At 35.5% G+C, this 27,101-nt stretch overlaps 4 protein-coding genes, 2 non-coding genes and 1 pseudogene across 8 annotated transcripts; 5 read left to right on the top strand and 2 right to left on the bottom strand.

Annotated features, from left to right (window-relative positions):
• Positions 1-22: 22 nt before the first annotated feature.
• LOC18041484 lies at positions 23-3,494 on the top strand (annotated as a pseudogene).
• Positions 3,495-4,498: 1,004 nt separating this feature from the next.
• Positions 4,499-7,857, top strand: LOC18041483 (calreticulin). The gene is made up of 14 exons (XM_006433460.2): positions 4,499-4,639; positions 5,212-5,319; positions 5,415-5,607; positions 5,699-5,957; positions 6,038-6,094; positions 6,211-6,258; positions 6,345-6,431; positions 6,509-6,566; positions 6,683-6,750; positions 6,837-6,932; positions 7,021-7,068; positions 7,253-7,279; positions 7,366-7,464; positions 7,553-7,857. The coding sequence occupies exons 1-14, from the start codon at positions 4,543-4,545 to the stop codon at positions 7,562-7,564; spliced, it is 1,257 nt and encodes a 418-aa protein (XP_006433523.1). The 5' UTR covers positions 4,499-4,542; the 3' UTR covers positions 7,565-7,857.
• Positions 7,858-13,825: 5,968 nt separating this feature from the next.
• LOC18042595 (histidine kinase CKI1) lies at positions 13,826-16,852 on the bottom strand. The gene is made up of 5 exons (XM_024184109.1): positions 16,705-16,852; positions 16,234-16,609; positions 15,570-16,147; positions 14,297-15,463; positions 13,826-14,175 (listed from the first exon to the last, which is right to left on the bottom strand). Exons 1-5 carry the CDS (start codon positions 16,768-16,770, stop codon positions 13,954-13,956), a joined length of 2,409 nt encoding a protein of 802 aa, XP_024039877.1. The 5' UTR covers positions 16,771-16,852; the 3' UTR covers positions 13,826-13,953.
• Positions 16,853-16,862: 10 nt separating this feature from the next.
• LOC18042594 (universal stress protein A-like protein) lies at positions 16,863-19,948 on the bottom strand. Of its 3 annotated transcripts, none has more exons than XM_024184111.1 (6): positions 19,488-19,948; positions 19,228-19,337; positions 19,012-19,130; positions 18,785-18,877; positions 17,454-17,675; positions 16,863-17,354 (listed from the first exon to the last, which is right to left on the bottom strand). In XM_024184111.1, the coding sequence occupies exons 1-5, from the start codon at positions 19,669-19,671 to the stop codon at positions 17,651-17,653; spliced, it is 531 nt and encodes a 176-aa protein (XP_024039879.1). In that variant the 5' UTR covers positions 19,672-19,948; the 3' UTR covers positions 16,863-17,354; positions 17,454-17,650. The 3 variants fall into 3 exon arrangements, with proteins under 3 accessions (XP_024039879.1, XP_024039878.1, XP_006433519.2); XM_024184110.1 differs by lacking the exons at positions 16,863-17,354; positions 17,454-17,675 and adding exons at positions 17,783-17,854; positions 17,972-18,074; XM_006433456.2 differs by lacking the exons at positions 16,863-17,354; positions 17,454-17,675 and adding an exon at positions 17,783-17,854 and having other exon boundaries at positions 19,488-19,947.
• Positions 19,949-21,525: 1,577 nt separating this feature from the next.
• Positions 21,526-23,240, top strand: LOC18042958 (GTP-binding protein SAR1A). Its single transcript, XM_006433455.2, has 3 exons — positions 21,526-21,803; positions 21,899-22,030; positions 22,730-23,240. The coding sequence occupies exons 1-3, from the start codon at positions 21,675-21,677 to the stop codon at positions 23,048-23,050; spliced, it is 582 nt and encodes a 193-aa protein (XP_006433518.1). The 5' UTR covers positions 21,526-21,674; the 3' UTR covers positions 23,051-23,240.
• LOC112098730 lies at positions 22,420-22,546 on the top strand. Its single transcript, XR_002905839.1, has one exon. It is a non-coding gene; the product is annotated as a small nucleolar RNA snoR83 (small nucleolar RNA).
• Positions 23,241-24,325: 1,085 nt separating the features above from the next.
• On the top strand, positions 24,326-24,398 carry TRNAA-AGC. The gene has a single exon. It is a non-coding gene; the product is annotated as a tRNA-Ala (tRNA).
• Positions 24,399-27,101: the final 2,703 nt, after the last annotated feature.

The following is a 27,101-nucleotide window of genomic DNA, read 5'->3' as shown; positions in this document are numbered from 1 at the left end:
CTGACTTGGACATTTCTGTGTATAAACCGACATCCTACATACCAAGATGTTGATATGAGCACAAGTACATTGATTGAGACACTGACAAAACTCATTCCTACTAATCAAACCAACTGGTAATAAAAGAAACCAATGTATACTGACTGTCATTCAAAACAACCAGTTTGCATGGTCTGCAGTAGCCATGCAAGGCTTCTGATATATCTTTTTGGATAATGTACTTTCTGATGCCTTCAGATTTTATCTGCACTTAAATAACCAGCACCGGTTCTTGTTCTATTTGCTAGGAAAATTTTCAAGAAACAAAGTGATCATCAATAGTGAGTTCATTTATGGAAATGGCTTCATGGAGTGAGGGGCATACACAAGTTCTGACACCCGCAGCTGCTTTTATAGGAATTGGTTTTGCTTTGATTCTGTGGGTATTGGTCTCAAAGGTTAAGATCTCAAATGGAGCTGGTAGCAATGGCGATGATGATAGGTTGATTGAAGAAGAAGAGGCAGAGGAGGGTGTTGATAGCCTTGAGGCTGCCATCAAGTGTGCTGAAATTCAAAATGCCATTTCTGTTGGTGAGCTCCCTTCATGCTTGTATTTGAGGTTTGTTTTCGAGTTCTGCACGATGAAGATCAAGTTGTTTTCTTTGATTGTCATGAAGTATTTACTATTTTATATAGTAGAAAACATGAATCCACAATGAGGTATGAAGTGCTTCTATTTTGTAGTACTTTACTATAATTTATTCTTTCTGTTCTTGTCCCTCTTTCCTGTTGGAGTTTTATAATTCATTGTCCTAGTACTTTTCTTCTGGATATAATAAATTATCAATCCGAGATTCTCTTATCCGCCCACTGTTTAATATGATGACCTGGTGATCACTGAGAGCTTTCTGATAATCTTTACTGATATTTTCTGATGTCTGCCTTGTTCTCAGGGGCAACATCATTTTTGTTTCCACAGTACAAGTACCTCAGTGTGGTCATGGGCGTATTCAGCACCATCATCTTCCTTTTCCAAGGTTCGGTTAAGGGCTTCAGCACCAAACATGAACCCTGCACATACAACACAGGGATTATGTGCAAACCAGCTCTTGTAAATGCTATTTTTAGCACCATTGCTTTCTTGCTCGGAGCCCTTACTTCAACCCTCTCAGGTTTTCTTGGCATGAAGATCACAACCTATGCAAATGCCAGAACAACTTTAGAAGCAAGGAAAGGAGTCAGCAAGGCTTTTATTACAGCTTTCCGAGCTCGTGCAGTGATGGGCTTGCTCCTTGCTGCCAATTGCCTTTTGGTGTTGTATGTCTCCATCAATTTATTCAAACTCTATTATGATGATGACTGGGAGGGACTTTATGAATCTATTACTGGTTATGATTTAAGTGGCTCCTCAATGGCACTCTTTGGAAGAGTTGGGGGAGGTATATATACAAAAGCAGTTGATGTAGGAAGCTGACCTTGTAGGAAAAGTTGAGAGAAATATTCCTGAAGACGATCCATGAAACCCAGCGGTAATTTCCTGAAACCTTGCCACTCTGTTTGATTCATTGCTGGCATTATATTTTGTTCTATAGTCTTTAGTGCCTATTTATGTCATGTGTACATTTTCTATTAGGATATAGTTTGTGGACATTACAAGTTTTAGCTTTGACATTGACAAATAGTTTGGAAGTTCCTGAAGTTACTCATTGCTTATATTCTAGCCATAACATCAACACTGATCACACTAATGTTGTACAGGTTATTGCTGACAATGTGGGCTACAATGTAGGAGAAATCGCTGGGATGGGTTTTGATCTTTTTGGATCATATGCAGTCATCCTGTGCAGCACTCTATGTTGCATTGGTATCATCCTTCAGTATCAGCCATGTCCTATTCCCTGATCATAAGCTCAATGGGAATAGTGGTTTGCATGATTACCACGCTTTTTGCTACTGACCTGTTTCAGATTAAGAGTGTAAGTGAAATTGAACTATCCTTCAAGAGACAACTTCTTATCTCAACTATTTTTGATGACTGTTGGCATTGTCACCGTCAGCTCTTTTGCTTTGCCATTAGAATTCGCTCTCTCTGATTTCGGAACCGAGAACTGTCAAAAATTGGTAAGCACCTAGGACTCGCATTTTATTAAGATTTTGTATGTTTATATCTTCATTGATTAAGTTGCAAGCAACAGCAGGCACCTTTTCTTTTGTGTTGCAACTGGCTTGTGGGCTGGACTTGTAATCGTCTACACCACAGAATATTATACTAGCAATGCTTACAGGTGAGTTATATTTTTCATGGAAGTATTAAACAATTAGACTTTTATGATGACCTCTGATTCTGATATTTTTTTCATGTTGAAACTTTTCAGTCCAGTGCAGGACTGGCAGATTCTTACAAGAGAGGTGCTTCAACAAATGTGATTTTCGATTTGGCTCTAGGATACAAATCTGTCATCATTCCCATATTTGCAATTGCCGTTGCTGCTTATGCGAGCTTCAGCCTGGCTGCTATGTATGGAATTGCTGTGGCTGCTTTGGGAATGTTAAGCACTATTGCCACACGTCTAACAATTGATGCTTACGGCCCCATAAGCGGCATTGCTGGTGGAATTGCAGAAATGGCTCTGCATGTCCCACAAGATACATGAAAGAACAGATGCCTTAGATGCTGCTGGAAATACCACAGCTGCAATTGGTAAGGCAAGTCTACAAATTATCAGTTATCTTTCACTAAAACTTCTTTTTGACTCACTGCAATTTTCTCTCAGGGGTTTGCAATTAGATCAGCTGCAGTAGTCTCTCTTGCACTATTTAGAGCCTTTGTGAGCCAAGCAGGCATCGAGACAGTCAATTTGTTGACACCAAAAGCCTTCGTAGGACTCATTGTTGGAGCCATGCTTCCGTGCTGGTTCTCATCCACGACAATGAAGAGTGTAGGAAGCATAGCTCTCAAAATGGTGGAAGAGGTTCGCAGGCACTTCAATACAATTCCAGGGCAAAACCAGACTACACAACTTGTGTCAAGATTTCCACTGATGCCTCACCCAGAGAAAATGATCCCACAAGGTGCATTGGTTATCCTTACGCCACTCATTGCCGGCACCTTATTTGGAGTTGAAACTCTTGCTGGTTCACTTGTCTCTGGTGTCCAAGTATGTACAAAATTTATGTCAAGATCACCATTTCATCTTGAAGTTCGTTCAACTTTTTCCTTTTTTTTTTTCTCCCCATGTTGCCATATCGGCATCCAACACAGGAGGGGCATGGGATAACGCCAAGAAATACATAGAGGTAAGTAACCCCTGATAACACGTATCTCGAGATAATGGTTCATGGGGTCTTGTATACTTTGATGTGATATTCACGCGGGGAGGGGGGTGGGCGGGCGCTGTGGAGCCATTGGTGTTTGCTCCATTCTTTGCAACTCATGGAGCCTTGCTCTTCAAATTGCTTTCGGTGTAACCGGCATATGTAATGTGTTCAGTAATGAAGAAACTATTTACTAATAACACGATAAAATATGCATTTATTTATTTATTTATTACTTCATCCGTCGAAGTCAGTAAAAACACTTTCGACAAATTTATAATTCAAAGATTGTTTTCTGTGCATTAATTTTTATACATAAAATAATCATATCCAAGAGTCCATCAGTGAATAAAAAACTTAACTTTCATGATGCTGATATTGTTTTGCTAATGAGTAATGACCCTTGAAAGCAAGGGTTACTGCAAAAACCACATGATGGTGATCACAATTATTATTTTAACGAGACTTTTGAGTGGCTTTCACTCTAAATGTGAGTGCCGGCCCACGTTTGGACAGAGTACATGGCCTACCAAAATTATCTCATATGATGGATTTACATCATGTTGAGAGAATCATTCCAAATTAATTCTTGATTGACAAGGCATCTACGTTTCAAAATTAAAAAAAAAAAAAAAAAGAAGAAAAACCACAAGGCATCTAAAAATATGAAATGCTTATTTAACATTTTAATCTAGCTTTCCCACCACTTATAAAAATTACATTACAAAAAAAAATTAATAAATATATATGTTATTTCATATCCAATAATCACTTTAGATAACAATTTATTAATAACAAATATATGAAACTCTATTTTAATTTTTTCTTTTTTAGTACTATTTTAAAAATTTGTTAAGATTTTATCTTATCACGACAGCACCATAACCTATTCCAAACCGAAGAGGTCTTTCCAGATAAAACCTCTTCAAAATCAAATAAATAAATATTTAAAACTTTTAACTTAAAATAGGAAAATACTAATTGCGTACGGGACAACAATCCTTCATTGTTGCCGTACACCAATATCTTCACGCCGCGTGTCAAGTACTGGGTACCCTCTATGATTCGTGGTAATCACCAATCCCTCCTTCCCACGTCACAACAATGACACTCGATCTCCGAATGGCATATTCCAATTCGTCCGCGTCATTATAAGGATCCACGTCATCTCGTCCTGAAAGTCCTCTATATATTCAGTCCTCTTTCACACTTCACTCTACAGAGCACTTCCTCTCTCTCGCTCTAAAAATGGCGAAATTAAACCCTAGCTTTCTCTCTCTAACTCTCCTCACTATCTTCCTGACAATTGCCTCTGCTCACGTCTTCTTCGAAGAACGCTTTGACGGTAACTATTTGCTCCTCTATCCACTTTCAGCCAAAGTGGGGTCCTTTTTTTTAATTTTTTAAATTTCTAGATCGGTTCCTTTTTTCAACGAAATTTGATGTGATCTAAAATGACAGTAAACGGCGTGTCGTTTACTTGCGTAATTTTGACTAGAAATGAACTTAAAACTGATTAGATCTGTGACTGTTTAGTTATCATCGATTTGATTTGATCTGGAAATGATAATGTGTGATCATTTGCTTAGTTTATATATTGATCTGTTTAATTTCTTTGTGAGTTCTAAGATCGACGATTAATGATTAATGATTTGATTGATATTTGACTAATTGATGAAATGTTAATGTTATGTACTATTTATTGAATTTACTTTTTTAAGAACGAAAATTCAAATTGCTTCCCATTTTCCCATTTACTTTTATTAATTGATGAAATGTTAAAATTTTGAATGCTAAATTCATATTCTTAAGAACGGGAGATGTTTTGAGATAATATTAGTTAGTGTAAAACGGCAATTTATTAACTTTTTTTTTAATATATATATTGATGTGCTTTAACATGGTGATACTGAAAAGATGGATGGGAAAGCCGGTGGGTTACATCTGATTGGAAGAAAGATGAGAACACGGCTGGAGAATGGAACTACACTGCTGGGAAATGGAATGGGGACCCGAATGATAAAGGTGGTCCTTATAGCCCAAGATTTTATTTGGATTCTCTAGTTTATGAATTAATCTTGATGCATTAAGTTAATTGTTGGTACAATGTTGGATGGCAGGTATTCAAACTAGTGAAGACTACAGGTTCTATGCTATTTCAGCTGAATTCCCTGAATTCAGCAACAAGGACAAGACACTCGTGTTCCAGTTTTCTGTTAAGCACGAACAGAAGCTTGACTGTGGTGGTGGCTACATGAAGTTGCTTAGTGGCGAAGTTGATCAGAAGAAATTTGGTGGTGATACCCCTTACAGGTTACAGGAAGCTACCCTGTTAGGTTATAACTTTGTTGCCATTATATATGACCAGTTTGTGTTGATTTGAGTGTTATATGGTTGATTGCAGTATCATGTTTGGACCAGATATCTGTGGTTATAGCACTAAGAAAGTGCATGCCATTCTTACCTACAATGGAACAAACAAATTGATCAAGAAGGAAGTACCATGTGAGACTGACCAACTCACTCATGTTTATACTTTCATCCTCCGTCCAGATGCTACTTACAGCATCCTCATTGACAATGTGGAGAAACAATCTGGTAGCTTGTACTCTGATTGGGATCTCCTCCCTCCAAAGACCATCAAGGATCCTGACGCCAAGAAAGTAATTGCCCTTATAACATACCTTACTTTTTGATTTTGTTTTCATGAGTTAAGATCCTGACTTCTAGAATATGCTGGCAGCCTGAAGACTGGGACGACAAAGAATATATTCCCGATCCTGAAGACAAGAAGCCAGAGGTAAAAATCCCCTGATTTTGAACCTTCTAGTGCTTATGCTAAATTAACAGTTTCTTGTATGATTATCCATGTGCCTGCTCACCATTTTTTTGTTTGTTTGATTTTTATGATAACAGGGCTATGATGACATTCCAAAGGAGATAACAGATCCTGATGCCAAGAAGGTAGTCATTGGGTTTCAATTTGTTAAAAGTATTTTTTCTTTAGTTTGTGAAGAGTTTGTACTGATTAAGGTGGTATGTTGTTGTAGCCTGATGATTGGGATGATGAGGAAGATGGTGAATGGACAGCTCCAACCATCCCTAACCCAGAGTACAAGGGTCCATGGAAGCCAAAGGTTACTAAAATTCTAGATTAATTTGAACCATGTAAATATGGTTTTGGCTATCTTGTAACTGTGTTTTGCCTCTGCAGAAAATTAAGAACCCTAATTACAAGGGCAAGTGGAAGGCTCCAATGATTGACAACCCAGGTTATCTTCTTTCTTGAACTATATACTACTATGACATGCCTTTGCTTCAATTGGCTTTTTGTTATGTACTGTTAGGATGTTTGCTAAATGTTACTTATGGTTTTGATATTCTATAGATTTCAAGGATGACCCAGACCTTTATGTGTATCCCAACTTGAAGTATGTTGGCATTGAGTTGTGGCAGGTGATTATCTCTGTTGTTTTGCTTATGTGTTAATTGTTATCATAGAGGCTAAAGTTTTCTCACTGTTGAGGTGAATAATGTGTCAGGTGAAATCTGGAACCATGTTTGACAATGTCTTGGTTAGTGATGATCCAGAGTATGCCAATAAGTTGGCCGAAGAAACATGGGGAAAGCATAAGGATGTATGATTGTTTTCTCCTCATCAAATCTGTCTCATAACTGATACTTACAAGCCTCAGTATTTGATTTGGAGACCTATTGTTTTTGCAGGCCGAGAAGGCAGCATTTGATGAGGCCGAGAAGAAGAGAGAGGAGGAGGTGCTTTTTTGCTCAATTACTTTGTTGCACATTTTATTTTTTCTTTGGAATTGGGTTTTTAGCATACTTAGCTGAGTTTCCAAAGACATAATCATTTACCTAGATGAAAACTTATCTGTTGAAAACTTTTTTGATTCTATTCTGTGTTACCAGTTATGCTAACTTTCTGAAATGTGGTTAACAGGAATCAAAGGACGCACCTGATTCTGATGTAAGTCTCTATCAACTGTAATTAGTGTGATATAAGTGATGAAATGACAATCATTTTGGTCCTAATCTTGATAATCTTGTTTTAAGGCTGAGGATAATGATGACGATGACACTGAAGATGATGATGATGCTGATACTGAAACCAAATCAGACTCCAGCAGCGGAGACGCAGACAAGGATGTACATGTAGGTTTTCCTACTTGTTGATACATCTGAATATTCTTAATTATTGCTATGCATCCAGGCGTTGATCCATTTTTTGTGTGATCTGCAGGATGAGCTGTAGGGGAAAATGCTATGATAAGCCCCGAGAATTTGGGCGTAAAGATGCTCCAAAATTTTTCTGTTTTCTATTTTGATTTTCAGCTCTAGGGACGTTTATGCTTTAGGAAAGTGACCTGAAGAGTAGAAAGAAAGGCTGCGTTTAAAATTTGTGTGGCCGATCATTGCTTAAATCTCATTTTAACTATCTGAGCTTTTAGAACAAAGAGGATTGAAATATTGTGGGCTTTTTATGGACACATTTATGAATATACTTTGGACATTGGAGCTTTATGCGCCCAATTTGCTTGTTTATTAGTTCCATGTTTGTTTATTTGTTTTTTGCAGTTCTACATTATTTATTTATTTATTATTATTTTTTCTGGGGTGTCTTTCTGTATCTCTTGCATTGGAAAGTCTTTTGTTGGGACATGAGAATTTGTATGATTTCAATAGCCGACAATAGCAAATTGTCATTTCCACACATTTAAAACTTCATGAGCATAGAAATACGACACGTGTCCAGGATTAATACACTTTTAAGCAACAGAAGTTGATTTAAAGATGTGTACTTTACCATTTTGCTCAATCGAATTCAAAATGAAGTCTTAAATTTATTTTTATAATATCAAAGATAATTTATTGGGCCAATATATTTCTTTATTCATTTAATCAACGCTATATTAATTAGTGAGAATATTGATATATCACTATTCGAATGTGTGGGGTTTTAGTACTTCAATTCATGGACTTGGAAAGTGGATGCGTTGCATTCATTTCTTCATATGAGCAAGAATTCTCAAAGAAAATTAAAGAATCTGAGAATCAAGATGCAATAAAAGAGTAGTAGTTGTTCAAAAAGATGCTTGAACTCACCAAAGAAGATCAAAACTCTTGTAATCTCCCCACAGAATGAACAAATTGTGAAGAAGCCCGAACCGCCTCCTGCGCCCTCCCCGGTTCGTTCGTTGAATGCATTGAAAATTGGTGCCTATGCTACTACGAGGAGTGCAGCCGGGGAGCCAGTTCCTTATTCATCAAATGTTGTGAAGAAGCATGTTCCCTTCTCTGTGGCAAATAATGGATCATATAGATGCAACGAATCGTTATTATTGAGAAGGCCTGATGAGTTCTTGTGTCCTTTGGATTAAGATATGGTCGAGCAGTCTAGTGCTTTGTTGTTTTAATTTGTAACTTGTAAGGCGATCATTCACCACTGCTGCTGCAGGTTTGTTCAAAGCAACCTCAGTTTCGTAATAACCATTTGTATTTTTCTTTTTTGGTCATAATTAATACAAGTTTCTTCTACAGTTGCTCTCATTTTCTTAAACATAAATCCATCTTTATACTTTGTTAGTTTAGATTAGTTGGACTGACCGGCTGAGGATCGAATTACTCGGTCTTAATTTGAGTAATTGTGCCATATTCAGTACCACTTAACATAGAAGCTGCTTGTTGGCTAGCTGGAAATCATTTATATTTTGTGAGAACAAAGTATGGCATTAATCAATTAGCTGGTGAAGTTTATTAAGTTATATATATACCTCATCAACATGCACTTAAATATAATCCTGGATTAATTAATTTAGGAACCCAATTAAATAGAAACTATTAAGAGGATGGTTAAGAAAATCAAAATGTGTAGGGTGTAAAATCCATGAACTTGCAAGGTTCGTGGCCGGCACTAAGCAATTGAAAATGAACAGAAAAGATTGCATCTTTCGTTAACACTGCTGCAAGAATGTCTACAGAGTCAACAAACTAGAAAAGGAAATTATAATTTTATAAGGGAATGGCCATACGCAAGCACCAAATCAAAGGGAAGTTTTGGTAGCCGTTGATCTTTTTGAGGACAAATGATCTTGTTTACTAATGGGCACTCATTTGAAGAGATACAATCATTTTAATTCTGGCGAATGGGGTTCATTAAAATGTTGTTGGCACTTGGCACAGCTTAAAATTTGATGAAATTAATTATTAAAAGGTTCATTGCATATGGTTCGGAGTAATCTTTAATTCCGGCGCTTGGGATTCATCATCGAAATTAATGCTATCCTCACAGCATTGAAGTTTAATGAAGAGAAAGAACATCAGCAGTCTCAAATGCTTCTATAAATTAATGCTCATTTCGCTCTCAAAATTCTAAGAGCAATTCTTAGGTTCATTTCTCAAACAAAAAGAATTGTCAAGAAAGAGCTGAAAACCAAGATGTGTGACAGGAAGGCTTCTTATGGATGTTGTTCAAGAAGCAACGTACCGAGTTCTTGTTCCTCGACACCAAAGAAGGAGACCGCGACCGCCCCAAAGAAAGAAGAGTGTGAACATAATGTGAAGGCATCTCAGGTCGCTCCTGCGCTAACTGCTCATGCGTCGAGTGCTCCGAAAACTGAGGTCGAAGAAGAAGAAGAAGCGGCAGCTGTGAGCGTCGTCAAGCAAGAGGAATCTGTGAAAGTTAATGTGGGAAAATGAAGTATCCGAGGTGGTTCTTAATTAGTATTAAATAATGAGGAGGCTTTGGAATAAGACAATAAGTTTGTTTACATGGATTATGTTATGTTGTGTCTTTTTAACAATAAGTTTATGTCTTGTTTGTGTTGTGTTGTGTTGGTTTTGGGTAATTAAGCCTTCTCAATAAGGTAATTAATAAAATAGTTGTTTCTGTTATTTTTAGTCTATGATCACTAAAATAAACACAATTTATTGTTTAATCAATTAGAGGCTCACTAATAAATTGTTCGTACAAAAGTGTGATGGTTGTATCAATATTAGTAAAACACACTCGTGCAAAGCAATCGTATTGAAATATGCCCAAAACATGAAGAGAGTAGATGCTAACTGCTCAACCAGTAAGTATTTTGCGAATTTGTATCATGTTATGTTGAGAAATTAATTACAATTAAAAAAAAAAAAGACACTGAAGAAATAAGTTTACAAATCTATCATAAAAAGTAATACTTAGAGAACTCCCAAGAGTTTTCATGCAGACTTTTACATAAGCAACGCCCAAATTAATTAATGTATCTGCTACTGTATTACGCTCGCGATAGATATGACTGCAATGAAATTTTATTTTGATAATTATGCTTTTACAATTCAACCATTGTATTCAAAGCTGCCAGGGGGGTTGGTAATGAGGGCTGCTAAGGCAAATAAAAGACTAATTAATAGATGAAGCAATCTTAATAGCTGTGATAATAGCAAAATTTTGGTGGAGAGGAGAAGAGAAGTAGAATAAATCTTTGGCCTTCTGTGTAATGTTATGTGGATAAAAATTTATCTCAAAGATGACATGTTGTAAAGGTCTATGGACTGTGTATGACAAAATGTTTGTACATTCAAGGCATGGATGACGTATCATACATTTTTCCATATATTGTCGTTTATAAATTTACCACATAGGTGGCATGCAAGAATAACTTGTATGAATGTCGTTTATGTCTATTAAACACAGAGATGACATCTCTTATCATTAACTCATTCAATAGTTTAAATAAAATTAGTTCAAAGTTAATTATTTTACATTAGAAATTATGTACAAATTAATATACTTTGGACATTGGAGCTTTATGCGCCCAATTTGCTTGTTTACTAGTTCCATGTTTATTTATTTGTCTTTCTCAGTTCTACAAATTTTTTTTTTTTTTTTTTTTTGGGGGTGTCTTTCTGTATCTCTTGCATTGGAAAGTCTTTTGTTGGGACATGAGAATCTGTGTGATTTCAATAGCCGACAATTGAAAATTGTCATTTCCACACATTTAAAACTTCATGAGCATAGAAATACGACACAGGTCCAGGGTTAATAAACTTTTAAGTAACGGAAGTTAATTTAAAGAAGATCTGTATTTTACCATTTTGCTCAATCGAATTCAAAACGAAGTAAATTAAGGGTGCGTTTGAGATTGAAGTTGGACATACTAAAGTGTTTAGTAAATACTAACTGTTGTAAATTGAAAATTATATTGATATAATTTTTCACTTGTATAATGAAAATATATTATATCTTTAATAATTTCATCAAAATTATTATTTAAATATTATATTTATTATATATTACTAACTTTTGTTTTATACTAAATTTTTTTTTCCACAACAGCTGTAACTACAACACCTCAATCCCAAACACATCCTTAGGGATGGCAAAATCCGGGTCCGGACCCGGATACCATTTTCTTTTCCCGGACCCGGATTTTAACCTGGATTTTTTCACCCGGGTCCGGGTCCAGGTTCAACCCGGAAAAATCCGGGTTTCCGGATTCCGGGTTTTGAACCCGGATCAATGAATCAATATTAATTTCTAAAATTCTAAAAATAAAAAATTAATACATTTCTAAACAATAACATATTTAGATTAATCAATAAAATTAATTAAAAAATAATATAAAAATTAAATATCCGGGTCCGGATTCCGGATGTCCGGGTTAACCTAAACCCGGACCCGGATATATCCGGGTTATTAAAATTTATTCCGGACCCGGATTTTTTTATATTCCGGTGTGGGTTCAACCCGGCCCGGATTATCCGGGTTCGTCCGGGTCCGGGTTATTTTGCCATCCCTACACATCCTAAATGTATTTTTATAATTTCAAAGATAATTTATTGGGCCAATATATTTCTTTATTCATTTAATCAACGCTATATTAATTAGTGAGAATATTGATATATCACTATTCGAATGTGTGGGGGTTTTAATACTTCAATTCATGGACTTGGAAAGTGGGTGCGTTGCATTCATTTCTTCATATTTTCCTCATAGAAGCTACTTGTTGGCTAGCTGGAAGTTATTCATATTTTCTGAGAACAATGTATGGTATTACTCAATTAGCTGGTGAAGTTTAATAAGTTATATATACCTCATCAACGTGCACCTAAATATATATACATTGACTAATTAATTTAGGAACCCAATGTAGTTAGAAACTAATAAGCGTGTAAACAGAAGTTTTGGTAGCCGCTGATCTTTTTGAGGACAAATGATCTTCTTGCCTAATAGGCACTCATTTGAATAGATACAATCTTTTAGTTCTGGGGGATGAGGTTTCATCAAAATGTTCTTGGCACAGCTTAAAAATTGATGAACTTAATTATTAAAAGGTTCATGCATATATATGGTTCCGAGTAATCTTTAATTCCAACGCTTGGGATTCATCATCGAAATTAATGTTATCCTCACAGCATTAATGTTTAATGAAGAGAATGAACATCAGCGGTCTCGAATGCTTCTATAAATTAAAGCTCACTTCGATCTCTACATTCTAAGAGCAGTTGTTAGGTTAATTTCTCAAACAAAAAGAATCGTCAAGAAAGCTGAAAACCAAGATGTGTGACAGGAAGGCTTCTTATGGTCAAGGATGTTGCTCAAGAAGCAACGTGTCGAGTTCTGGTTACTCGACGCCAATGAAGGAGACCGCCCCAAAGAAAGAGGAGTCCGACCACAATGTGAAGGCATCTCAGGTCGCTCCTGCACGAACTGCTTATGCGTCGAGTGCTCCGAAGACTGAGGTCAAAGAAGAAGAAGCAGCAGCAGCTGTGAGCGTCGTCAAGGAAGAGGAACCTGTGAAAGTTAATGTGGGAAAATAAAGTATCCGACGTGGTTCTTAGTATTAAATAATGAGGAGGCTTTGGAATAAGACTATGAGTTTGTTTACAGAAAATGGATTATGTTACATTATGTCTTTTTAATAATAAGTTTATGTCTTGTTTGTGTTGTGTTGTGTTGTGTTGTGTTTGTGGTTAATTAAGCCTTCTTAATCAAGTAAATAATGGAATAGTAGGTTTTAATTTATATATTTGTTTCTGTTGATAAATTTCTCTTTTAATTTAGTTTACCTTTTTCACTCACCGTTACTAACTAAACATTGCATCTCTTTAAATTAATGGAATAGTGGGTTTTCATTTATATCACCATTTTTTCGAAGCTGCCAGGGAGGTTGGTAACAAGGGCTGCGAAGGCAGGCTAGTGACAATGAGAAATCACTTTCATGCCAATTGAAACACCAACTCATAGATGAAGCAATCTCAATACCTTGGATAATAGCAAAAACTCGGTAGTGAGAAAAAGAGAAGCGTATGTTATTCTATGTCAATAAAAATTTATATCATAGATGACATGTTGTAAAGGTTTATGGACTGCGTATGACAAACTGTTTACGTACTAAAGTGGATGACATAATTAATATATATATATAGTATTAAATAATTTAAATTAGTTACAGAAATATTTAAATTATTTTATGTATAATACCCAGCGAATTAAATGAAAGAAAACCCAGAAAAACTGAAGCAAGAACCAGATGGACTCTTATTGAAATTTCACTATTAACAATGCTTTTGTACGTACAGAGCAACCATTATGCAATGGTTGCTTTGTGGCTGTGATTAAAATTCAAGAAATGAACAAAATTGTGTCAACTATCTTTATTGTTTTTCCATCTTCTCGTCAATAGATTTGACGACATCCAACAACTTATCCTTTTGCAATGGCTTTGTTAAATGAAAGTCCATTCCAGCATCAACAATCTTGCTTGCTACTCCAGCCATTGCATGAGCTGTTAATGCTATTATTGGAATATGAACATCATATTGTTCTTCCTCTTTTCTTATCAATCTCGTTGCTTCGCATCCATTCATTACAGGCATCTGTCGAGTTGGGAAAAAAATAAAAATAAAAATTACAAGTTACTATAATACATGTAGTATCCCAGATATTATTATCCCCCAAATAAGATTAATGCTTTTGAGATAAAGTTTGTAGAATTACCTCGCAATCCATCATAATATAATCATAAGGCAGAGCCTTTCCTTCCTTCCTTAAATCACTTAAAATTTTGCATACATGATCAAAGGCCTCTTTCCCATTTCTGCAAACTTCAAATTTTGCTCCAAGTTTCCCGAGAACAGCACTAGTTACCTTAAGCACTATAGCATCATCTTCAACAACCAGAAATTTCTTCCCATTCAATGGCTTCTCACTACATTTTCCATCACTTTGTGCTGCTACTTGTTGGAGTGAGCTGCAATGTGATGAAATAGAAGCTCCGGCCTCTGCCCCGAAGCTCTTCAACTTGTTCAAAGGATTCGGGTCAGTGCAATGCTGGAGTTCTTGAGATGATGCTTCCATCTTTAACTTTGGGAAATTCCTTTGAGATGCACCTTTGCATTCGGGTAATAGCTTCAACACTTCAATCAAACGAGAACCATGAAATGGTCTACTTATGACATGATCACATATAGGAAGTAGCCTATACTCTCGGGAATGAGCATTGCGTATGACTGAATTATCTATCCAGACAACCTTGCATGACAAGCTAGGTACGTCTCTCTTGAAGTTGGCAAGAATTTTGACCAATTCGGATACAGAACCAGCAGTTGCATCAATCACTACCAGCGTGAAGCTCGATAAACATTTGGAGCTGGCCTTTTTAGAATGTGGGGAAACATTGTCATAATCATCTTTAATGTCTAGTGCCACATCATGATGTCCTGTATCAGAACTGCTAGATGCAGACATGGTTAAGGAATCAACTAAACTTGACTCAGGCTTTTCGGCGTAACCAATACTGGAAGGATCCATTTTTCGCTTCACTTTTCTCAGCTCCTGATGGAGATTTTTCTCTTGTTTCACAATTGTAACTTTAATGTTTAAGCTATTTTCTATGTACCTCTTCAGGACTCTTCTGCGTTCCTCACCGGCTATGAAGAGTATCATATGAGATCCCTCGGATTTAGCTGCAGAGCCCCAAAAAGATGCAAAATGCTGATGAAGTCCTGTTTGAGGCCAGTCATTATGTGTTCTAGGATCTTCTTCATCAGTGTCAGGACGCTCGCGTTCACACACTACAGTCAGAAGTACGTTGAACCTGAAGCAAACGCCTCTTTCTCCAGGCTCTTTATCTGCAATTGCTATCTCTCCTTTCATTAAATGTACCTGAAACACAATATCAACATTTCAACTGAAAAGCTATATTCAGGATTTTGAATATAGACCAAACAACAGGATATTAAACTAACAAGGTATCTTCTTACTCACTGACCATGGATTGAACAATACCAAGTCCCAAGCCAAGGCCTTCTTGATGACCAAGAGCAGTTTCCTTAACTTGAACAAATTCTTCAAAAATAGAGTTCTGCTTGTCCTTAGGAATCCCCTTGCCCGTATCATCCACCTCAAATTCAAACTGCAGTAAATTGGGATTCCGCTCAACTGAATGAAGGGCATCTAGATCATCAAAACCTTCCTTATTCCTGAAAAACAACTTGGATAAACACTTTGAGATAACATTACGGTTAGAAGCAATGATGTCTTGTTTGAAACTCTTCTTCTTTACTGCTGCGCGAACTGAGATATGACCTTCCGATGTAAACTTCATGGAATTGCTAACTAAGTTGCATAAAATTTGTTTAAGTTTTACGCGATCACCTCGTACATGGCATGATCCTAGAACAGAGCCATCACAAGGATCAAGGACAACATCAACTCCTTTCTTTATGCCCACATGATAGTACATATCAACCACTTCTTCAAGTAATTGAGCCAAGTTGAATTCTTCTTCTACAAGTTCCATTTTTCCAGCTTCAATTTTACTCATCTCCATGACTGAATTCAATATGCCTGAATCATTTTAAACAAACAAGGCAAATTTATGACTAAATATACAGTACCCATTTGAGAACAAGGAAAGTTGAGAGCAAACTGACCTAGTAGATCCTTCGAGCAAGTTCTTATCAGTCCCAAATTTTCTGCTAAATCAGTTCCAGGATTGGCATCTTCATGACAAAGCTCTACCAAACCGATAATTGCTGCAAGAGAAGCACGGACATCATGGCTTGCTTTGGCAAGAGCAAAAGTTTTGTTCATACTCTTGCGTTCTGCTTGTTCTGTCGCATTCATTTGCTTGATTAGGGCAGCACATAAGAACATCTCTCTCTTTGCAGCTTTTGCAATTAAGATTATGAAGAGGCCAAGAGAGATTACTCCAGCTATAAACATAAGCACAAGAAGCATAAGTGATAGCTTGTTGTTTCTGCTGACAAGGCTTCCCAATCCATTACTGTCATAAGCCAATACATATACCTGAAAAAAATCATACATTTGCAAGTGCGTTAAACTTCCAAAGGGTAAATTTTGAACAGCTCTCTTGCACAAACATACAAGCAACAAAGACATACCGATTGGACTCCAGCAATTTGAACGGTGGAGCAATAGAAAATGTACTTTTTTCCCATGATTTTCATATTAAACTTAGTTGGATTTCCTTTATCGGATACACATGAATGATTAGCATAGAACCTTCACGAGATCATCATCATTCAATTTCTGCAGTACTATTATATATCACCATTTCAGTGTTCTGAAGTTTCGTCTGTATAATAACTTGCCCATCTGCAGCAGCCAAATGCAAATCTCCTCCATGAAAGTCCAACGCCGCAAAAAGATCAATCACCACTTTTGCTGGGAAGCCAAGGGAAATAAAACCGGTTCCATCCATAGCAAAAGTATGAAGAAATATACTACCTTCTTCCTTGTTCAATCCCGTCACTAACGAAGAATACCCGTTCGTACTATTTATGACCTCTTGAAACCAACTTGCATTTGCAGAAACAATAGGTATTGAAGCAATTGCATTGCCATACAACATCCCCGTGTCGCGATTCACAGGCTGAGTGTACCAATTTGCAGCAAATGAACTGTTGGAATACACCGCAAGAGTTTGGTCTCCATCATTGAAATATGAGAACGATAGGCCATCTAGTCCCAAATAAGAAACTAGTGACAAGTGTGGAATTGTTGAAAGTGCCAAGAACAATGTTGGTGCAACCTGAACATAATAAAACAAAATTAAAGACGCCATTAGTAAAACTTCCGTCCCATCTTAATTCAATAGTTGTTGCAAGAGCAAATTGATTAACTCATAAACCTTAGTTTGAATGGTATCAAATGAAAGTTCTGTTCCATTTAGATACGAACTAAGAGATCTTGCTAGATTGAAAGCAGAAGAATTTAGAGGAAGTAGCAGTCTTGCAGTTGTCTCAATCTCCGAAAAGGAATTGTTGAGTACTCCAGATGCTTCTTGCTTGATTTCATGCGCAGTTTTAATGGTCATTAACCATATTTTTAAGGTTCCAAAAGCGCAAAATCCCTGCAAAGTCATTAAGTTTTTCTCAGCAAATTTGTGACTAAATTAAACATAACACAGCACTGAAGTTTAAAGAGGACGTTACTAGAAAAATGAGAAAACAGAGAGGCCTCAGAACAATTTTTGGGCAGAGCCTCTTGGGATCAAGCTTCAACTTCATGGCTAATTCTTCTGCTTAGTATCTGCATTGTTTTGTCGTTGCAGTTAGAATATTAAGTCACATATTTGCTAACTTGCATGAAAGCAAGAACAAAGAATAAGAAGGATGATACAAATATGTTTTGTAAAACAAAACTTACATTATTCTTGCTTGCTAGCTTAGCAATCTTGTGTATTTTTTTCCTCTTTTTGTGACCAATGAATCAAGTTGAGAAATGAGAGAGATTCCATGCGCAAAATGGGCTAAGATATTTGAAGTCAAAAGAGAGAAAGTAGGAACCAAAATCATTTTAAATCTTTTACTAAACAGAATCTAAATTGATCACAACACTGTGGCATAATCCAGTGTTTGAATGTGGTTGGGATGTGACAGATGGCTAAATTTACCATGTTTTTCTCACAACTTAAAAACGTTTGCGATTTGGAATTTCTTAAAAGCTATTGTGTTTTTGAATCCATGGAATTATTGGTTGTGTAGGGTACATTTAATAGAAAAAGATTTCGTAGACTGTTGCCATAACTATAGTAAAAATTCCCTTGCTTCCTTTCTTCATCCATTTTTTTAACACTTTCTAAATTTTTATAGCATTTCGATATAAGACTCGCGTGAAATTTTTCATTTTTTTAAAATATCTCAATTACTAGTCTAATAATATTTGAAATCCTCAACCCTGATATGGTGTCGCACCCGATTACAAATTCAAGTCCAGGAAGTAGCATGGCATATCGAGAAATGCACAACTAATTTTTCTTAATCCAAATTTGAAGTAATATAACTTAAATTTTAAATTGATAAACTTTTGTACCAAAAAACCTCACAAACAAACTTCTCATAGTCGATAGATTTTATTTGTACGTACACACATTTACACTGCAACAAAAAGGGAAAAATCTTGAAGTTATATCATACAATACACAACATAAATTTTCAAGAACAAAAGCAGATTATTTACTTTCCAAGATTGTTGGATTTGGGCTTCTTAACGATCAAGACGGGACACTTCACATTTTGTGCACAATGATTGCTCACACTCCCCAAGAAGGCCCTGCCATCCCAAAAAATCCAAATTAAAAAAAAAAATTATATTGTATCTAGTCAATTCACAAGAAATAATGCAAAATTAATCTTATTTGACTCTTTGAAAATAGATGTTTTAGTTTTGCTAAGATAAAGACTAACCTTTTGAACCAACCGTAGCCATGGCTACCCATGACTAACACGTCCACACCCAGCTTCTGTACCATCTCGCAAATCACGTCCCTTGGATCACCGGACTCAACTCTCGTCTCCACCTTAACCTACGCCAGGGGCAAATTCGTCCAGTCAGATTTATAGTTTAAAAAGACAATTGTATCCTGGATATGTATGTAAGCACGCGAAGCCCTTCGCACTCACATCGTTAACATGATCTTTACACATATTCTTGGCCTTCTCGATCAGACGGTCAGCAGCGTCGTTATGGTACTTGTCCATCGTTGACATGATATCAGTTGAAAACAAATACCCTGAGGCACAATCATAATTACCAACACGCCACTCAATAAAATCACTCACTGATCAGAATGGAAACAATTGAAAAACACGCCTTTCTTATCCTTAATTGTGATTTTGTCAAAAACAAGGGATCCAAACGTCATTAAACCATGGGAAAATACCTGTGCCATCCAAAGCAGTGTAAGCAGCTCTGGGGGCCTGAGCATGGAGCAGGATGAGGGTATCCTTGGAATTTGGAGAAATCACATTTGTGAGACACCAGGTGAGAGCATACATGCTCTCCTCACCCTCATCAACTGCCACGAGGATCTTCCTCTCTTTTGCCGCCGCGTCACCAACTGACATGATCTCTGCTCTGATCAAAAGGCTGAAACTAGTTGAAACTTAAGAAGAAGAGTTTGACACTTTTAGCTTGTGATTTTTCGGATGATGTGAGATGGGTGATGCAGGAGCGCGCACACACATATATATATATACATATATATGTGTATAGAGAGACAGAGAGGTTTGACGATGAATCTATTGGCGATATTGTGGGTTTTGGGGGGCTCTCTATAATTTCTCCTATTTTTGGTGGTTTCTTAGACAATGGGCTGTTTATCTCTGGGTACTTGTTTTATTTTGATTTGGCCTTTTTTTGTCATTTAAGCATTGAAAATCATGGCCATGATAAGTCCAAAATGGATAAGAATAAGTTCACATGCAACGTGGGGTCTCATTGAAGTTTTTACGTAACACTTGGTATAATATCAATGTCAATCAGTCATTATTTACACCAGAAAAAGATAGATGTGAGTTTGATGAGATCGATTGTTTCTTCGCAGTTGTTAAGTTTTAATTCGACAAAGCCTAATGTGTGACTTGAAGTTACCATGCGGATTACTTATTTACTGTCGAAGCTTCGTTTTATTTATTTATTTATTTATTTTGGGTTAAATGATTCTCTTCATAATATTCAAAAGAGAATCTAAAGATTATATTCAAATTAGGATTTTTGATCTTCCCCAAAGATAATTAACAAATCTATAAGAAAATCAAGAATAGCCATTATACTTGGAGTGACTTATTGTGCCAAGATAATGGACATCGGGCACAAATCTAACTTATTAAATTAGAGTATAAACTAAATAAATCAATATCTTACTTTGATAAACTAATAATTAAGGACCAATAATGATGAATCTTTAGGCTTCGAGGTTAGAACTTGGTATCTGAGAGGCTTACGTGTCCCAAAAGTGGATCATAAAGTGGAGCATACAGCATCAAACGCGATCAATTTGTTTGATGCTGTTGTGTTTCTCCTTTTATATTTATTATTGAAATTTCGTTTTTATAACTTTGTGTGTTATGATAATTGAGATTTTCTACACCATAAAGGAAAGAAGAAAATGATAAATAACAAGTACTCTTATTAAATTGAAATATCTGCACTCCTCACTATTCCAACCTGAATTTTTTTCCCCATACAAATAAAATATCTTATTCCTACGCTACACAAGAGTTTTTTTTTTTTTTTAAATAAAATCTATGAACTCATCTGCTGTCATATTTACTAAGAGGTGAATTTAGCTGCTGACTTTTGGTAAATTTAAGATTATCTTGTAATTCTTTCACATATAGAGCTGATCTACTGATTTGCATTCGAAAAAACTTTTTTAAAATTACTTGAGTTATTTAAATATCGTTTCGTCGCTCAACTTGTATTTCTTATTCTCCTTTTTTTCTCATTTAATAATTTTTTTCTCATTAAAAAGAAAGGTACTGTTATGAGAGTTTTGTTTAATGCTCACAAATTTAAATCCCATGAATTAAGGAGTAATATTGGGCTGATAAAATCAAAACACAATAAATTACACTTGTCTCGATAAAATTTAATTAAAATATTAGTAGAATTGTTCTTGTAAATCATCTGAAAATGGTCGCGTCTATAAACTAATCTTACCAACAAAATGAATGATAAAAAATCGCACTCCTCCCACTAGTCAAAGAAAAGCAAACAAATAAATGCACCAAACAAATCCCAACCGTTGAAATCTCCATCAACGGTCCAAACTCACCTACCCGCACCCCAACTACCACAATCTCTTTGAATCTCATTGGTCCAACCACGCAAACGCAAACTCTGCCAGTCACCACTCGCCACCTCAGCAATGGTGCCACACACGCATGCACGTATATAATTTTCTTTCTCACTCCCCTTCTTAATTTCTAGTTTTTTCCTTCTTAGGTTTTGCTGGTATCACGCACTCGTTGATTCCTCCTAATTATCTCAAAGATTCATCATATTTCAGCCAAAATTCGATCTTTTTGATAGATTCATTATAAATAAGGAGTAATAAAAGAAACCCATGTTTTTGTTTGATTGGTTTTATGGGATTCTTGCATCTCTTGGGCTCTGGCAAAAAGAGGCCAAGATCTTGTTTCTCGGCCTCGATAATGCCGGTAAAACGACGCTGCTTCATATGTTGAAAGATGAGGTAATTATAATTTTTGTTGTGGGCATCTTTTCTTATTAATAGTTAATTTGGATTAAAACTGATTATTTTCTATTGTGTGTTTTGTGATCAATCAGAGATTAGTGCAACATCAACCAACACAACATCCCACTTCGGAGGAACTGAGTATTGGGAAAATCAAGTTTAAGGCTTTTGATTTGGGAGGGCATCAGATTGCTCGTAGAGTTTGGAAAGATTACTACGCCAAGGTAATTGGTTCATTTAAAACAAAGAAAATTGAATTTAGAGATTTTTAGAAAGTTGAATTTTTTGGTGATTAAATTTTGTAAATAGGGTGGTAGAATCAAATAATGTCAATGAGCGTACGGAGTTGATTTGTTTTTGGATATTTGGAATTGTACGTAGTATCTAGTTAATTTTATTCAGATTTATCTCGTTTTGTTGATGGAGGAAATCAAATGAAAAAGATTAATATTTTGCATGATAACGCATTACCACTAAATTGAAAATATAGGTGTTATGGAAAATATTTTGTGAAAATGCAAAGTTGCTTCGCCGGTAGAATCCGAAAGATTTACCAAGATATTTTTTTCAATTGTTGAATGAAGTACATCCTTCGATTTTGTTGCCTCCATTAATCCCAGATAATGGTTTATGTGATTATTCTGATTCATGGGAGGCAAAGAACAAATAAAAATGGGAGTTCGCTGATAGTACCTTTTTGTCTTCTAAAAGGTGTTCTAATAGTGCCTCACCATACATATATTTTTGGCTTGCCATTGTGTTGATATTTATGTAGATTGATTGAATTACCGGAAGAAGCATTGGGCAATGTTCGGTATATTGATGCATTATTTGCAGCTACTGGTCATCCTGTATCTGGAATATTATATGTTTATCTGATTTTCTTAAGCATCATCTGAATAATGTATAATATTCTTGTGAAGGTTGATGCGGTTGTGTACCTGGTAGATGCGTATGACAAGGAGAGGTTTGCTGAGTCGAAAAGGGAGCTTGATGCCCTTCTTTCAGATGAATCCTTGGCCAATGTTCCATTCCTTATTTTGGGCAACAAAATTGATATCCCATATGCTGCGTCAGAAGATGAGTTGCGATATCACCTTGGACTGACCAACTTCACCACTGGCAAGGGTAAGGTGAATCTGGTTGATTCAAACGTTCGTCCCCTTGAGGTATTCATGTGCAGCATTGTCCGCAAAATGGGTTACGGAGAGGGATTTAAGTGGCTGTCTCAGTACATCAAGTAGAGCAAGAAGTGGAATTTGTTCGGTTCTTTCTTTATATGTTGTTTACACAATGAATTGAGGTTGATGCGTTTCCTTTACGAACTGGAGATTCTTGTATTCTCCCATTTCGCCTATGAAATGACAAACATGCAACGTCCATGCTATTTCGAGACTTTAAATTAATGGTTAGACGTTAAAATGGTTGGTGATTTGTGCTTTATTGATAATGAGGGCAACATCTAAAACTACTTAAATTCGTGTTTTTTTAATGATCTTTTAGCAATTACTTCGCTGTAGATTCCCAGAGTTTTTGTTAATGAGAACCCGAATATTAGGCCCACCATTTGGTGATTTGCTATGGTTTTTAATTGGTGATTAGTGTGTTGAATTCTGACTATTGGTTCTATCATAGCACCGCCATACTTTATGTTAGTGACTTTGGCAACCATCCCTTCTTCTCATATCAACCATTTATAACTGTGTTATCGTCTGCCTATGCCATTTCGGCAATTGCCAGATAACATCCAGTGATGTATCTCAGACCATTTAATGAGAAAAGTAAGTCTGCAACCATCGAGCATGATCGTTGGAGAAATGAGCAAGATGGTGAATGGAAACTTAGCAAAACAAATGTAAGAGTGGAGATGAAGTCTTGAGCAGATAGAAGTAACGAAGCCTTTAAAATCCTACTGTAAGAATATGGGGGATTGCCACTTTCCCCCTACAGTAATTAACATATGTCATTTATCCCCCTTCTGTTTTTATAATGGTCAAAAACCCCCTCTGATAATTAACATATATCATTTACCCCCCTTCTGTTTTTATAATGGTCAAAAACCCCCTCTGATAGTTAACATATATCATTTACCCCCCTTCTGTTTTTATAATGGTCAAAAACCCCCTCTGATAGCATAAATTTATAATATTACCTTTATTTTTAATTACTCTTTTATTTATATTTATTATAAATTAAATAAATTACATGAATATAAATTAAATAAAAAATTAAGCATTAAAAACAAAAAATATATGTTTTGATATGAACAAAAAAATTAATAATAATTTTTTTTTATATTTATTTATTTTGTGAAAATTTTCTTATAATAAATATATAAAAAAATTATTAGCAAAATGATAAAAATTAAAAAGACTCGAGATTTCCAATCCTTTTGCATTGTGCAGCGTGTCAGCCTCAAACTAACTCCCACACAGCAAAATTTTGCTCCTTTTGTGGGTGGTGACATTGATTAAACAGTGTAACTTTTTAAAATAACTGTTTTAAAATCGTTATCGCATGGGGATGTAGCTCAGATGGTAGAGCGCTCGCTTAGCATGCGAGAGGTACGGGGATCGATACCCCGCATCTCCAATTCGGATTACTAATTTTTTTTTATATTTTTTACGTCCATTTTGACAGACAAAAGCTCTTATCCGCTTCTCCATTCCAACACTTAGAAAAGGAAATGAAAGTCATAAAGTTTCAAAGCAAGTGCAAGTTGGTGACTTACACACACCAACTTCACTCTCTCTGTCTCCAACCATTTGCTGCTAATCATATATCAAAACTATCAACCAACCTTGATAATATTGTTTAATCAGCTCAATTTCCACTGTAAACAGGCATGTGACATGTGGTTTAGTACTTTCTTGGACAACTTTTGTTGCCTACAAATCCGTAACGCCAATACTATTAGTTTCATAAAGTTATCATTTATATAAATCTTCACCACCCACTAGCAGATATTTCTTATTGCTTAGGGGTTACAGCTTCTTAATCATTATGACACACTCAGTTTTGCCAAAACCAAATTCATTCATCATGTCCGTTTTGATCTTCATAGCCATATCTTGCTGCTGCTGCTTCTCAGGTCATTATCATCATATATGTGTATATGTATGGTTACCTTGTAACACTATGTGTGCTTCTTCTCTTTAGTCATTCAGTATACATATTTTTTTCATTTCTCATCAAGCTATTCATAACTCATGCATGAACAGGATCATATGCAGCCGACAACCCGGCAGAAGCACTTGCCAAAGCCTATTTATGTTTCAATGATAGATTTGTGAGTGATATTTAATCTCTTAAACTGGTTCTTTAGTTTGCTTAAATATATTATTAATTGCTATTTGCTCTCTTGATTTTGTTTTTCACAGATTTATACAGCCGGTTGTGATAAGGAATATAGATTGAATGAAAGTGGAAACATAAATGTGCCTCCTGGAGCCGCTGATTTATTCTGCAATGGACCTTGCTTTGGGGAAACACAGCTCATGCTTGATTGCGTTGAAAAGTTATTATCGAACTTCAATTTCCACAACAAGGCAAGTGTTAAGGACATAAGGAAAGCACTCAATTCTGGTTGCAGCTACACCAGCCAAAGGGGTATATACATGTAATTAATTTTTCCAATATGGTTAGCGAAATATTGTTTTTTTTATTCATTATAATAAATTTTGAGCAACTGTGTTAATTGCGCAGGGGACTTCAATGTGTGGAGGTACATTAACGAAGGTGGAACAAGTCTTATTAATAGTAGTGGGCAAAAAGTGCTTACTTTCAATGGGTATACTGCTGCCTTGGCAATGCTTACAGGATCTTGTTTGTTGATGTGGTAACTTGACGTTTACTAATTTGCCTTACAACAATACGATGCAATACAATATATTCTACAGAACTATAGCAGTAATTATGTCAATTACTGTACTTATAGCACAAAATTCTTACTCTTCTTCATTGGTACTATATACAATATATTTACAAAATTTAATTTAACATATGTCAAAGTCCAGCTGTAGCCCATTCTCACCATCTTCTTATTGCTTATTGGTTAATTATTTGGTAAAATGACACCATTTAGTAATTAAACATTTTGGGTTGAAAGAAATTAGTGTAGCTAAAACATACTACTTTTAGGATTTTTCTATGATAATGTATGAATTTTTTCATCATTAATAATGAGTTTGTTATGAACCTTTGGATTTAAATGTTTTAATCATCACCATTGATTTAAATTAGTAGATAAATGACTGATTACGTAATAACTAATAGGTAATATTCAAGGTTAATGGAGACAATTTTATTTTTAATTAATTGATATATATATTTTAAATCACCAATAAAATTAAAAATTTTGAATTTTAAATAATTAAAATTAAAATATTATCCTAATCAAATTATAATTTTGTGAACGGTTGATTGCATCTAACCATACATATCTATGCCACTATTGGGACGTAAAATATATAATAATAACATTTCTTAGTCCAATATTTATCTGAAACTGCATCCGACTCTGTCTGCATTTGGTTTCTTTGTTTCAAGGAGCATTAATACAAGTTGTGAATAATTTTTTGAATTGCCGGGATTAATCGTGGCTGGTGATTGATTCATTTGTTATCATGATGTAGTTTGAATTAATTAATTGGCACTCTAGCTAATATCTTGTATTGGGATTCATTTGGTTATAGTGTAGTTTGAGTTGATTAGCTTGTGCTCTAGCTAACTTCTTGTATTGGGTGTATAACAACATCACAGAATGACTTATTTTATTATTTAATTAAGGAGACTTAATTTTGCAACATAAAATTTATTTGGATTGGATTGGATTGGTCCAATCCACATAATTTTAAACCTTTTCAATGGTGTTGTTCAACCTCATGCTCTCCAATCCTATTTTCAATCAATTTAAATCATTTAAAAAAATTATCCTTACTAAAAACTAAAAACAATCCACTCTCTCATGAAAGGATTGGTGTGTTCAAATATCATCGTTTTATATATTTTCAATAGAGTCTAGTTCAAAGTACCCTCTCAATTCATAATAGGAATACTATGCAATTGCCCCACTGAATTCTTTTATAATTCAATCAACATATGTGAAGGTACATGCATCTTCAAAACACAACCCAAATAAACCAATGCATGGATTTGGATATAGTGTTGAGTTCACCTATGATCAATTCTCCATAATCTTCTATCACATGTGCTTGTACAATAATATAAAATTAAGATTTAATTAATTTCATATTTTTATTTAATAACTACCAAATATATATTCCTAAAATGATA

The sequence above is a fragment of the Citrus clementina genome, unplaced genomic scaffold, assembly GCF_000493195.1.
Source record: "Citrus clementina cultivar Clemenules unplaced genomic scaffold, Citrus_clementina_v1.0 scaffold_5, whole genome shotgun sequence".
NCBI classification, from domain to species: domain Eukaryota; kingdom Viridiplantae; phylum Streptophyta; class Magnoliopsida; order Sapindales; family Rutaceae; genus Citrus; species Citrus x clementina.
The sequence above is the reverse complement of the archived record's forward strand: the minus strand, read 5'-3'. Positions and strand labels throughout refer to the sequence as shown.

Bases quoted from the DNA above. Each gene is read 5' to 3' on its own strand.
- LOC18042594 (XM_024184110.1), bottom strand. From the start codon at position 19,671: ATGTCAGTTGGTGACGCGGCGGCAAAAGAGAGGAAGATCCTCGTGGCA. The intron at 19,338-19,487 runs GTATTTTCCCAT...ATTGTGCCTCAG, and splicing joins CACTGCTTTGGATGGCACAG to GGTATTTGTTTTCAACTGAT. The intron at 19,131-19,227 runs GTGAGTGCGAAG...CCCCTGGCGTAG, and splicing joins GTAAAGATCATGTTAACGAT to GTTAAGGTGGAGACGAGAGT.
- LOC18042595 (XM_024184109.1), bottom strand. From the start codon at position 16,770: ATGAAAATCATGGGAAAAAAGTACATTTTCTATTGCTCCACCGTTCAA. The intron at 16,610-16,704 runs GTATGTCTTTGT...GATTTTTTTCAG, and splicing joins AAATTGCTGGAGTCCAATCG to GTATATGTATTGGCTTATGA. The intron at 16,148-16,233 runs GTCAGTTTGCTC...AAAATGATTCAG, and splicing joins TTGCTCGAAGGATCTACTAG to GCATATTGAATTCAGTCATG.
- LOC18042958 (XM_006433455.2), top strand. From the start codon at position 21,675: ATGTTTTTGTTTGATTGGTTTTATGGGATTCTTGCATCTCTTGGGCTC. The intron at 21,804-21,898 runs GTAATTATAATT...GTGATCAATCAG, and splicing joins TTCATATGTTGAAAGATGAG to AGATTAGTGCAACATCAACC. The intron at 22,031-22,729 runs GTAATTGGTTCA...ATTCTTGTGAAG, and splicing joins GGAAAGATTACTACGCCAAG to GTTGATGCGGTTGTGTACCT.
- LOC18041483 (XM_006433460.2), top strand. From the start codon at position 4,543: ATGGCGAAATTAAACCCTAGCTTTCTCTCTCTAACTCTCCTCACTATC. The intron at 6,095-6,210 runs GTAAAAATCCCC...TTATGATAACAG, and splicing joins CTGAAGACAAGAAGCCAGAG to GGCTATGATGACATTCCAAA. The intron at 6,933-7,020 runs GTATGATTGTTT...TTGTTTTTGCAG, and splicing joins CATGGGGAAAGCATAAGGAT to GCCGAGAAGGCAGCATTTGA.